The sequence below is a fragment of the Macaca nemestrina genome, chromosome 7 (genome assembly GCF_043159975.1).
Source record: "Macaca nemestrina isolate mMacNem1 chromosome 7, mMacNem.hap1, whole genome shotgun sequence".
NCBI lineage: Eukaryota > Metazoa > Chordata > Mammalia > Primates > Cercopithecidae > Macaca > Macaca nemestrina.
In genome coordinates, this window is record NC_092131.1 from 3,936,335 (window position 1) to 3,949,314 (window position 12,980).

Genomic DNA, 12,980 nt, shown 5'->3' on the forward strand with positions numbered 1-12,980 from the left:
TTTCACCATGCTGGCCAGGCTATTCTTGAACTCCTGACCTCGTGATCCACCCGCCTTGACCTCCCAAAGTGCTGGGATTACAGGGGTGAGCCACTGCACCCAGCCTTGTTTCTGTTTTTTTTTTTTTTTAAAGAAAAAACAATGCCGGTAGCAAAAATATGAATAAAAATAAATCAGCAAACAGAAAACTGTCATACAATCTGCCAGGAGTTGCTTGGTTTCCCTGTTAATCAGAAGTGTAAAATACTCCTTGCAAATGTACAGAACAAAGGGCCTTCTGTGGCTCACTCCTCTGCTGGGGGTGGAAGCCTCAGCGTGTGCCTGAGGCACAAAGGCTTGGAAGCAGCCACTTCCTCCCGCTGGAAGCAGACTAAAGGGTTTGTCAGAAAACAGCTCTCAAGCTTTGTCCTCTTAGCAGCAAAAGATCGAAGCAGGGTAGCACTGCTGCCCCAAGGCAAGGCTTCTCTGCAGCCCTGATGTAATTCTGCTTCTTTAAAGAGCAGCATGAGTGTGGGCAGGCCTGGGTCCTCCACCTGCAGTTCCCAAAGATGCTCCCCACATGGCGGCCTTCCGCCGGGGAGGTTTTTTTTGAAGACGTTCCTATTAATCATTATAAATCCAGCATTTGTGCAGAGCAAATGCTGTACCTGACGCCAATTGGAGCCCTGCTGGGGGCTCTGCCAGAGCTACAGGATGGCATCAAGGGAGCTGCGGCTTGCAGGCAGGTGCAGCTTCCTGTACATTATTAGGATTAAATAAAAACAAGGAAGGCCAGGAGCGGTGGCTCACGCCTGTAATCCCAGCACTTTGGGAGGCTGAGGTGGGCAGATCACCTGAGGTCAGGAGTTCAAGACCAGCCTGGCCAACATGGTGACACCCCGTCTCTACTAAAAATACAAAAATTAGCCGAGCGTGATGGTGCGTGCCTGTAATCCCACTATTCTGGAGGTTGAGGCAGGAGAATCGCTTGAACCCGGGAGGTGAAGGCTGCAGTGAGCAGAGATCATGCCACTGCACTCCAGCCTGGGCGACAGAGCGAGAGTCCGTGTCAAAACAAAACAAAAAGAAGAAAAGGCATTAGATGTCCTGTTTTCACTGACCTGAGATAGCCCTTGTGAGTCCTGCTGAACTTCTGATAGCCACATCTGGTTCCTTTTTTTGGGTGAATATGAGCAGGTGAAAAATCAGTGCCTACTAAACACCACTCAACACACAAAGTGGGGGAAAAAGACTCAATTTTATTCTGCTTTTAAACTTCAAATTAACATATTTAAAATATTTGGAATTTTAACAAACATGCATTTTGTGGGAAAAGTGGTATAAAACACATCACTGGGCCGGTCACGCCTGTAATCACAACACTTTGGGAGGCCGAGGCGGGCAGATCGTGAGGTCAAGAGATCAAGACCATCCTGGTCAACATGGTGAAACTCTGTCACTACTAAAAATACAAAAATTAGCTGGGTGTGTTGGTGCATGCCTGTAATCCCAGGCACTTGGGAGGCTGAGACAGGAGAATCGCTTGCACCTGGGAGGCAGAGGTTGCAGTGAGCCAAGATAGTGCCACTGCACTCCAGCCTGGGCGAACGAGGAAGACACCATCTCAAAAAACAAAAACAAAAACAAAAAACAAACAAAAAACCCACATCACTGAGATAAGCTTTATTTTGTAAATATTTAAAAGCCTACAGAAATACTGTATTTGAATATGGCTGTTACAATTATATTTAACCTAATTAAAAAAAAAAACTTGAGCATACAAATTTTGGGGTTAATCTTTTTTTTTTTTTTTTTGGAGAGAGAGTGTCGCTTGTCACCCAGGCTGGAGTGCAGTGGCACAATCTCGGCTCACTGCAACCTCCACCTCCTGGGTTCAAGCAATTCTCCTGCCTCAGCCTCATGAGTAGCTGGGATTACAGGCGCCTGCCACAATACCTGGCTAATTTTTGTATTTTTAGTAGAGACGGGGTTTCACCATATTGGCCAGGCTGGTCTCGAACTCCTGACCTCAGGTGATCTGCCTGCCTTGGCCTCCCAAAGTGCTGGGATTACAGGCATGAGCCACCACACCTGGCTGGATAATCGTTTTATTTATTTATTTATTTATTTATTTATTTATTTATTGAGACAGAGTCTCGCTCTGTCACCCCGGATGTTGTGCAGTGGTGCGATCTCGGCTCACTGCAAGCTTTGCCTCCCGGGTTTACGCCATTCTCCTGCCTCAGCCTCCCGAGTAGTTAGGACTACAGGCACCCACCACTACGCCTGGCTAATTTTTTTGCATTTTTAGTAGAGATGGGGTTTCACCATGTTAGCCAGGATGGTCTTGATCTCCTGACCTCATGATCTGCCTTGGCCTCCCAAAGTGCTGGGATTACAGGCGTGAGCCACTGCACCCGGCAGGCTTGCTTTTTTTTTTTTTTTTTTTTTTTTTTTTTAAGATGGAGTCTTGCTCTATTGCCAAGACTGGAGTGCAGTGGTGTGATCTCAGCTCCCTGCAACCTCTGCCTCCCAGGTTCAAGCGATTCTCCTGGCTCAGCCTCCCGAGTAGCTGAGACTACAGGCGTACGCCAACATGCCCAGCTAATTTTTGTATTTTTAGTAGAGATGGGGTTTCACCGTGTTGGCCAGGATGGTCTTCATCTCTTGACCTCGTGATCCACCAGCCAGTGCCGAGATTACAGGCATGAGCTACTGCGCCAGGCCAGTCTTTTTTTTTGTTTTTTTTTGGGATGGAGACTTGCTCTGTCACTCAGGCTGGAGTATAGTGGTGCTATCTCAGCTCACTGCAACCTCCGCCTCCTGGGTTCAAGCAATTCTGCCTCAGCCTCTGAAGTAGCTGGGACCTACACGCATGTGCCACGCCTGGCTAATTTTTATATTTTTAGTAGAGACGAAGTTTCACCATGTTGACCAGGCTGGTCTCGAACTCCTGACCTCAAGTGATCCACCCACTCGGCCTCCCAAAGTGCTAGGATTACAGGTGTGAGCCACCATGCCAGGCCTAGAATAATCTTTTTCTTTTTTGAGACAGTCTCAAAAAAAAAAAAAAAAAAAAAGACAGTGGCGCGATCTCGGCTCACTGCAACCTCCGCCTGCTGGGTTCAAGTGAGTCTCATGCTTCAGCCTCCCGAGTAGCTGGGATCACAGGCACGCACCACCACACCCAGCTAATTTTTGCATTTTTAGTAGAGGCGGGGTTTCACCATGTTGGGCAGGATGGTCTTGTTCTCCTGACCTCGTGATCTGCCCACCTTGGCCTCCCAAAGTGCTGGGATTACAGGCGTGAGCCACACCTTGGCCTCCCAAAGTGCTGGGATTACAGGCGTGAGCCAGCGCGCCCGGGCTTTTAAATTTTTTTTAATTTTTATTTGAGATATGGTCTGGCTCTGTCGCCTAGTGGTGGGATTTTGGCTCACTACAGCCTGGACCTCACTGGCTCAGTCCTTGAAGCTCAGCCTCTAAAGTAGCTGGGACTACAGGCACGTGCTACCACACCCAGCTAATTTTTGCATTTTTTGTACAGGCAGGGTTTCGCCATGTTGCCCAAACTGGTTTGAACTCCTGAGCTCAAGTGATTTGCTTGCTTTGGCCTCCCAAATTGTTGGGATTCCGGGTATGAGCCACCACGCTTGGCCATTTAACCTTCGTGTTTAAGAAAAGACGAAAACAGTGCTGCTGTTTCTTGTTAGTTTGCTTACAGCATTGAAGAATCTACTAACATAGTTAACACCAACAATCAAGTTAAATGTTTTGGCATGCAATAAAATTGCATTTGCTTTCATGTCCTCACACCGCACCGCATCCAGGATGAGCCTGTGAGGACCCACCAGATGCTGAATTTGCTTTCACGTCCTCACACCGCACCGCATCTAGGATGAGCCCGTGAGAACCCACCAGCCGCTGACTCACACCGCACCGCATCCAGGATGAGCCCGTGAGAACCCACCAGCCGCTGACTCACACCGCACCGCATCCAGGATGAGCCTGTGAGGACCAACCAGCCGATGACTCCCAGCCAGGGTGGTGCCGACCCCATGGCCAGCACACCGACGGCTTGGCAGTCAGCTTCCACATCATTCCCGTCAGCAGACTTTTTTTTCCAGTAAAACTTTATTAGTATTTTTATTTATTTATTTATTCATTATCATTATTTTTGGATACAGAGTCTCCCTCGGTCTTTTAGGCTGGAGTGCAGTGGTGCGATCTTGGATCACTGCAACCTCCGCCTCCTGGGTTCAAGCCTCTCGTGCCTCAGCCTCCAGAGCAGCTGGGATTACAGGTGCGTGCCAGCATGCCCAGCTAATTTTTTGTATTTGCCATGTTGTCCAGGCTGATCTCGAACTCCTGACCTTAAGTGATCCGCCCGCCTTCGCCTCCCAAAGTGCTGGGATTACAGGTGTGAGCCACTGTGCCGGGCCAGTATTTTTAAATCGTTCTGTTTTGAATGGGTATAATTTGAAACAGAGAAAGCGGGCACCCAGTGCTTGGGCTTTATTTGACACCGTGTCCGTGACAACAAGCTGGCCTAGAGCCCACATCGGCAGGCAGGCGGCCCACAGTGCCCCAGGACCCACCCTGCCCCCAAACAAGCCATGGGGCCCCTTAGGGAGATGTGGGGCTTCTTGAGATCAGTTCCAGTTTTTCTCAGAGCTCCTGTAAAAGGAGCTCCTCTAACCATCTGCTTCCTGTGGAAACCTGGACTCTGGCTGGGTCAGAGTAGACTCCTAGTTGTTGCTCTTCTTTTGTTTCTGTTTAAGCTTGTTCCAAATCCTTTCCAGGGCCACTTTTCCCATGAAGAAGGTGATGGCAAAATTGCGCCTGTACCAGTCTCTGTAGAGAAACAGAGGATGCACAGGTGACACGGTGGCAGGGACTGAGGCTTGGTGCCCTGGCCCAGAAGCGGCTCTCGGCTGAGGGTGAGTTCAACTGACCAGGCCTCAACTGCTTTGCCCTTTCCCCGCCCTTGTTAAAGCTGAACTAGCCGCAGAGGCCTGCCTCTCCTCAGGCTGAGTGAGGCCCACTGGCGACCCCTGGAGCCCTCCCCAACCTTGTTTCTGGAGGCCGCCACCATCCTCCTTTGGTGTTTTTTTGTTGTTGTTCTGTTTTTTCGTCTTGCTTAGTTGTCCAGGCTGGAGTACAGTGGCACAATCTTGGCTCATTGCAAACTCTGCCTCCCAGGTTCAAGTAATTCTCCTGCCTCAGCCTCTTAAGTACTACTTCGATTTTTGCTAAAAGATCCGAGAGCCCTCGGAAACCCCAGGCCTAGCGAGCTGGCGGCATTCAAGGGGTGTGATGGGCCACGACCACTCTGGAGGCTTTGCATGGCAGGACAGAAAGTTCCTCTCCCCCTGCAAACCACCTTTACATCTCTACCTACTTAAGCGATGCTGTCATGAGGAGCAGTGCCCGGAGTAAATAAGCACTTCCAGGAGAGGAAAACCGGTAGCCCGTGGGGATTACAGTTCTTCAAGGAAAAGCCATATTCCATTTCACTAATACAGACAACCTGACTCTATGACATGTAAAAGCAAGCTACGCTTCTGCTGTTGCCACAGGGAAGGCAGGGGCCGGAGGTGGTGGTGGGGGCCAGGTGCCTCTAAGGCCTCATCTTGGGTAAGGCTGGTCCTCTTCACCCAAGTGCCACAGAGAAAACATGAAGCCTGTCAGAGATTGTGCCCAGTGCAAACAAGCTACAAGTCCAAAGACCAGGAAAAGATTATACTTGCTTGTTTGAATGACTTAACTAATTCAGAGTAATGCATGACAACCTTAGAAACGGAATCCAGCTATTTCAGGACTCATCTTTAGGTCAGACTGACCCTCACTGAGTCCATCCAGCCTTTGACTATATCTACATTCTCTTTTATTTATTAGACAAGGTCTCACTCTGTAGCCCAGGCTGGAGTGCAGTAGCGGGATCTCAGCTCACTGCAACCTCCACCTCCTGGGCTCAAGGGATCCTCCTGCCTCAGCCTCCTGCAACTGGGATTACAGGCGCACACTACCATACCCAGCTAATTTTTGTATTTTTTATAGAGACAGGGTTTTGTCATGTTGTCCAGGCTGGTCTCAAACTCCTCGGCTCAAGCAATCCTTGGCCTCCCAAAGTGCTGGGATTACAGGTATGAGCTACTGTGCCTGGCCCATGTTGACATTTTTGAGGTCTGGCTTCACCTGCCCATCAGGCTTTGTAACTCTGAAACTGTTGTTTATATATATATATATATATATATATATATATATATAGTTTTTTATTTTTATTACTTATTTATTTATTTATTGAGACAGGGTCTTACTCTGTCTGTCATTCAGGCTGGGATGCAGTGGCTGGATCTCGGCTCACTGTAGCCTTAACCTACTGGGTTCAAGTGGTCCTCCTAGTTCCGCCTTACAAGTAGCTCGGACTATAGGCACACGCCGCCATGCCTGGCTAATTTTGTAGAGATGGGGTTTCACTAAGTTGCCCAGGCTGGTCTTGAACTCCTGGACTCAAGTGATCTACCCACCTTGGCCTCCCAAAGTCATAGGATTACAGGTGTGAGGCACTGGATCCAACCTACAAATATTTTAAAGCAAATCTCAGCTATCATGTCCTATTAATTTCACCTGCAAACACAGGTCATTATTTATCTGTAACCAGCTAAAACCCTTTTTTTTTTTTTTTTGAGACGGAGTTTTGTTCTTATTGCCCAGGCTGGAGTGCAATGGCACGATCTCAGCTCACTGCAGCCTCCACTTTCCAGGTTCAAGCGATTCTCCTGCCTCAGCCTCCTGAGCAGCTGGGATTACAGGCATGCGCCACCACACCTGGGTAATTTTGTATTTTTAGTAGAGACAGTTTCTCCATGTTGGTCAGGCTGGTCTTGAACTCCTGACCTCAGGTGATCCGCCCACCTTGGCCTCCCAAAGTGCTGGGATTACAGGTGTGAACCACCACGCCCGGCCTAAAAAAATTGGTATCTTTGTAAGCCACTGCAGTCACTTAAAAAATAAAGTTGATAGGCCGGGCGCGGTGGCTGCCGCCTGTAATCCCAGCACTTTGGAAGGCTGAGGCGGGCGGATCATGAGGTCAGGAGATGGAGACCATCCTGGCTAACACGGTGAAACCCCGTCTCTACTAAAAATACAAAAAATTAGCTGGGCGTGGTGGCATGTGTCTGTAGTCCCAGCTACTCGGGAGGCTAGGGCAGGAGAATGGCGTGAACCCAGGAGACAGAGCTTGCAGTGAGTGGAGACCGTGCCACTGTACTCCAGCCTGGGTGAGAGCGAGACTCTGTCTCAAAAAAAAAAAAGAAAAAAAAAAGTTGATAAAGGCTTGCAACTTCTACCTCTGGTATTAACATGAATGTGGTTAAATTCAGGTAAGAAAACACTCCTACCTAATCTGGATGTGCTATTCAAATTTTCAGGAAAAGAATAAACACCTACCTGTTATAATACATGTGCTTCTGAAAATTTTTGCTTAAAAATTCCTTGTAAAAGTCTGCCATTTCTTCTGCATTCAATGTTGCCTTCTGACCTGGAAGTTAATTTCAGCTTAAACATTAAGACTTAAGGAGAAAGGATAAACAAAAAAAAACTATTAGAGCTAATAAGTGAGTTCAGCAAGCTTGCAGGATATATACAAGACCAATATACAAACATCAATTGTATTTCTATACACTAGCAATGAACAGTCTGAAAATGAAATTAAGAAAACAATTTTACTTATGATAGCATCGAAAATAATAAAAGACTTAGGAATAAATCTGAGAGGAGACGTGTAAGATGTGTATAATGAAAAATACAAAATAGGCTAGGTGCAGTGGCTCTTGCCTACAATCCCAGCATTTTGGGAGGCTGAGGTGGGAGGATCACTTGAGGTCAGGAGTTTGTGACCAGTGTGGCCAAAGTGGTGAAACCCTGTCTCTACTAAAAATACAAAAATTAGCCAAATGTGACTCACGCCTGTAATCCTAGCACTCTGGGAGGCTGAGGCGGGTGGATCACCTGAGATCAGGAGTTTGAGACCAGCCAGGCCAACATGGTGAAACCCCGTCACTACTAAAAATATGAGGGTAGAGGGGGTTGGTGGCAGAGGTTGCAATGAACCAAGATCACGCCACTTCACTCCAACCTGGGCAAAAGAGTAAAACTCCAGCTCAAAAAAAAAAAAGAAAAGAAAAGAAAAAAAAAAAGTCCAGGTGCGGTAGCTCACGCCTGTAATCCCAGCACTTTGGGAGGCCAGGCCGATCACGAGATCAAGAGATCGAGACCATCCTGGCCAACATGGTAAAACCTCGTCTCTACTAAAAATACAAAAATTAGCTGGGCGTGGTGGTGTAGACCTGTGGTCCCAGCTACTCAAGAGGCTGAGCTGGGATGACTGCTTGAGCCTGGGGCGGGGGGTTAAAGGTTGCAGTGGGCCAAAATCCCGCCACTGCACTCCAGCCTGGGTGACAGAGCAAGACCCTGACTCAAAAACGAAACAAAAGAAAAAACAAAATATAGTGGAAATAAATGAAAGAAGATCTCAATAAATGGGAAGGCATACCATGTTCATGAGTTGGAAGACTTAATACTGTTAAGATGGCAATACTCCCCAAATTGACCTGCAGATTCAGAACAATCTGTATCAAAATCCCAGCTGGATTTTTTTTTTTTTTTTTTGCAGAAACTCACAAACTTAATCTCAAATTCATATGGAAATGTAAAGAACCCCAACAGCTAGAACGATCTCGACCAAAGATGAGCAAAGTTGGAAGACTCACAGTTCTCAATTTCAAAACTTACTACAAAACAACAGTAATCAAGGCAGTATGGTACTGGCATAAGGACAGGCATACAGATCAATGCAACAGAACTCTTAATCTAGAAATAAACCCAAACATTTATGGGCAAGTGATTTTCACTGAGGGTGCCAGGACAATTCAACGAGGGAAGGAACAGGGTTTTTTTTTTTTTTTTTCTTTTTTAAATTTATTTTTTATTATTATACTTTAAGTTCTAGGGTACATGTGCATAACGTGCAGGTTTGTTACATATGTATACTTGTGCCATGTTGCTGTGCTGCACCCATCAACTCGTCAGCACCCATCAACTCGTCATTTACATCAGGTATAACTCCCAATGCAATTCCTCCCCCCTCCCCCCTCCCCATGATAGGCCCCGGTGTGTGATGTTCCCCTTCCCGAGTCCAAGTGATCTCATTGTTCAGTTCCCACCTATGAGTGAGAACATGCGGTGTTTGGTTTTCTGTTCTTGTGATAGTTTGCTAAGAATGATGGTTTCCAGCTGCATCCATGTCCCTACAAAGGACACGAACTCATCCTTTTTTATGGCTGCATAGTATTCCATGGTGTATATGTGCCACATTTTCTTAATCCAGTCTGTCACTGATGGACATTTGGGTTGATTCCAAGTCTTTGCTATTGTGAATAGTGCCGCAATAAACATACGTGTGCATGTGTCTTTATAGCAGCATGATTTATAATCCTTTGGGTATATACCAAGTAATGGGATGGCTGGGTCATATGGCACATCTAGTTCTAGATCCTTGAGGAATCGCCATACTGTTTTCCATAATGGTTGAACTAGTTTACAATCACCAACAGTGTAAAAGTGAGGAACAGTGTTTTTAACAAATAGTGCTGGGACAACTGGATGACCACATGCAAAAGAATAAGTTGAACCTCTACCGCACACCATAAACAAAAATTAACTCAGTAGATTAAAAAAAATAAAAATCTAAACATAGGAGCTAAAACTATAAAAGAAAAACTCTTAAAACAGATGCAACTCTTCATCACCTCAAATTAAGTAATATTTGTTAGACATGACACCTAAAACACAAGCAAAGAAAGATAGATAAACTGGATTTCATCAAAATTAAAAACTTTTGTCTTCAAAGGACACTATCAAGAAAATGAAAAGGATTAGCCAGGCGTGGTGGTGCATGCCTATAATCTCAGCTACTTGGGAGGCTGAGGCAGGACGATCACTTGGGACCAGGAGTTCAGGACCAGGATTTCAAGACCAGCCTAGGCAACAAAATAAGACCTCATCTCTCCAAAAAATAAAAAAATTAGCCAGGTATGGTGGTGCATGCCTGTAGTCCTAGCTACTCAGGAGGCTGGGGAAGGAGGCTCATCTGAGCCCAGGAGTTCAAGGTTGCAGTGAGGCATGATCATACCACGGCCCCTCCAGCCTGGGCAAGAGCCAGACCCTGTCTCGTTAAAAAAAAAAAAAAAAAAAAAAATGCTGGGCATGGTGGCTCACGCCTATAATCCCAGCACTTTGGGAGGCCGAGGCGGGCAGATCACCTGAGGTCGGCAGTTCGAGACCAGCCTGACCAACATGGAGAAACCCCATCTCTACTAAAAATACAAAATTAGCCAAGTGTGGTGGCACATGCCTGTAATCCCAGCTACTAGGGAGGTTGAGGCAGGAGAATCGCTTGAACCTGGGAGGCGGAGGTTGTGGTGAGCCGAGATCGCGCCATTGCACTCCGGCCTGGGCAACAGTGAAACTCCGTCTCAAAAAAAAAAAAAAAAAAAAAAAAAGGCTGGGCGCAGTGGTTCACGCCTATAATCTCAGCACTTTTGGGCGGATCACCTGAGGTCAGGAGTTCGAGACCAGCCTGACCAACGTGCTGAAACCCCATCTCTACTAAAAATACAAAAATCAGCCGGGCATGGTAGCAGGCACCTGTAATCCCAGCTACTCAGGAGGCTGAGGTAGGAGAATTGCTTGAATTCAGGAGGTGGAGGTTGCAGTGAGCTGAGATCGTGCCATTGCACTCCAGCCTGGGCAACAAGAGTGAAACTCCATCTCCAAAAAAAAAAAAAAAAAAACCAGGCCGGGCATGGTGGCTCATGCCTGTAATCCCAGCACTTTGGGAGGCCGAGGCAGGTGGATCACAAGGTCAAGAGATCAAGGCCATCCTGGCCAACATGGTGAAACCCTGTCTCTACTAAAAGTACAAAAATTAGCTGAGTGTAGTGGTGCGTGTCTATAGTCCCAGCTACTTGGGAGGCTGAGGCAGGAGAACTGCTTGAACCTGGGAGGTGGAGGTTGCAGTGAGCTGAGATCACGCCACTGCACTCCAGCCTGGTGACACAGCAAGACTCTGTTTCAAAAAAAAAAAAAAGAGAAAAAACCTACAGAATGGGAGAAAAACATTCGCTAATCATCCATCTAATAAGGGTCTAGTATTGAGAATATGTAAATAACTTTTTTTTTTTTTTTTTTGAGACGGAGTTTCACTTTGTTGCCCAGGCTGGAGTGCAATGGCACGATCTTGGCCCACCACAACCTCCACCTCCTGGTTCAAGCAATTCTCCTGCTCAGCCTCCCAAGTAGCTGGGATTGCAGGCATGCACCACCACGCCCAGTTAATTTTTTGTATTTTTAGTAGAGATGGGTTTCTCCATGTTGGTCAGGCTGGTCTTGAACTCCCAACTTCAGGTGACCTACCCGCGTTGGCCTCCCAAAGTGCTGGGATTAGAGGCGTGAGCCACCTCGCCCAGCCAAGAGCTCTTTTATCTCAAAAACAAAAAGACAAATCATCCAATTTTATTTCGTATTTATTTATTATTTATTTGAAGACAGAGTCTTGCTCTGTCACCCAGGCTGGAGTGCAGTGGTGCGATCTCAGCTCACTGCAACCTCTGCCTCCTGGGGTTCAAGCGATTCTCCTGCCTCAGCCTCCTGAGTAGCTGGGATTACAGGTATGCACCACCACAACTGGCTAATTTTTGTATTTCTAGTAGAGACAGGGTTTCACCACATTGGTCAGACTGGTCTTGAACTCCTGACTTCATGATCTGCCCATCTCAGCCTCCCAAAGTGCTGGGATTACAGGCGTGAGCCACCACACCTGGCCAAATCATCCACTTTTAAAATGGGCAAAGGATTTAAACAGGAATTTCTCCAAAGATGATACACAAGTAACCAATAAGCACATGACGAGATGCTCAACACCATCGGAAAATCAGAAAGACAATGGCATGCCACGCCACGCCCACTGGGATAGCTGTTATTGAACACACAGACAATAACAAGTGTTGACAAGGATGTAGAGAAATTAGAACCCTCATACATTGCTGGTGGAAATGAAAACATAGGTCAGGCCAGGCCACTCTGAAAAACAGCTTGGTAATTCCTGAGAAAGTTAAACATAGAGTTCATTATCATAAGACCCATGTGGCATTATAGAGAGATATTTGGTCTTTGTCCCCTGTTCCTGACACAGAGCTCCTGAAACCTCAGAATCTCCTGAGTGATTAAGGGTGACAGGAGCTGCTCCTGTTCCAGTGGGGCAGCTCTGGTGAGCTCCTGCACAGCTTCGGGACGGGGGCCGGAAAGACCAAACCTTGACTGGAAGCTCAAAACTTTCCGTTTTGGGGAAAGGAGAGGGGATGGAGATTGAGCTAATTACCAATGGACAATGATTTAATCAATCATGCCTACCTAATGAGACCTCCATAAAAATCCCTAAACCATGGGGTTCAGAGAGCTTCCGGGCTACTGAACATATTGAGGTGCTGGGAAGAGGCCAGGCACGGTGGCTCATGCCTGTTATCTCAGTGCTTTGTGGGGCCGAGGGACGGTTGCTTGAGCCCAGGAGGCTGACCCTGCAGTGAGCCATGATCATGCCACTGCACTCAGCCTGGGCAAGAGAGTGAGACCCTGCTCAAACAAACAAACAAAGGTGCTGGGAGGATGGCATGCCCAGAGAGGGCACAGGGGCTCTGCATGCCCCCCATACCTCGCCCTGTGCATCTCTGCTATCTGGCTGTCCCTGAGTTGTATCCTTTATAAAAAACTGCTAAAAGTAAAGCACCTTTCTGAATGTTGTGATCCATTCTAGCAAATTATCAATCCTGTGGAGGGGGTCATAGTCTGATTTATAGCCTGTCAGTCAGAGGAACAAGTGGCCCAGGACTGGCAACTGGCAAAGGATTTAAACAGGAATTTCTCCAAAGAGAAAAACTGCC

At 47.0% G+C, this 12,980-nt stretch overlaps 1 protein-coding gene across 2 annotated transcripts in view; it reads right to left on the reverse strand.

Annotated features, from left to right (window-relative positions):
• Positions 1 to 4,479: 4,479 nt before the first annotated feature.
• The window catches only part of LOC105489818 (cytochrome c oxidase assembly factor 8), a 30,041-nt gene continuing 21,540 nt past the window's right edge, over positions 4,480 to 12,980 (reverse strand). For both annotated transcript variants that reach the window (XM_011754952.2, XM_071099509.1), the window contains 2 exons: positions 7,432 to 7,522; positions 4,480 to 4,833 (listed from right to left, as the gene is read on the reverse strand). In XM_011754952.2, the coding sequence (XP_011753254.2) occupies positions 4,728 to 4,833; positions 7,432 to 7,522 (197 nt within the window). In that variant the 3' untranslated portion in view covers positions 4,480 to 4,727. The remainder of the gene's footprint in view (positions 4,834 to 7,431; positions 7,523 to 12,980) is intronic.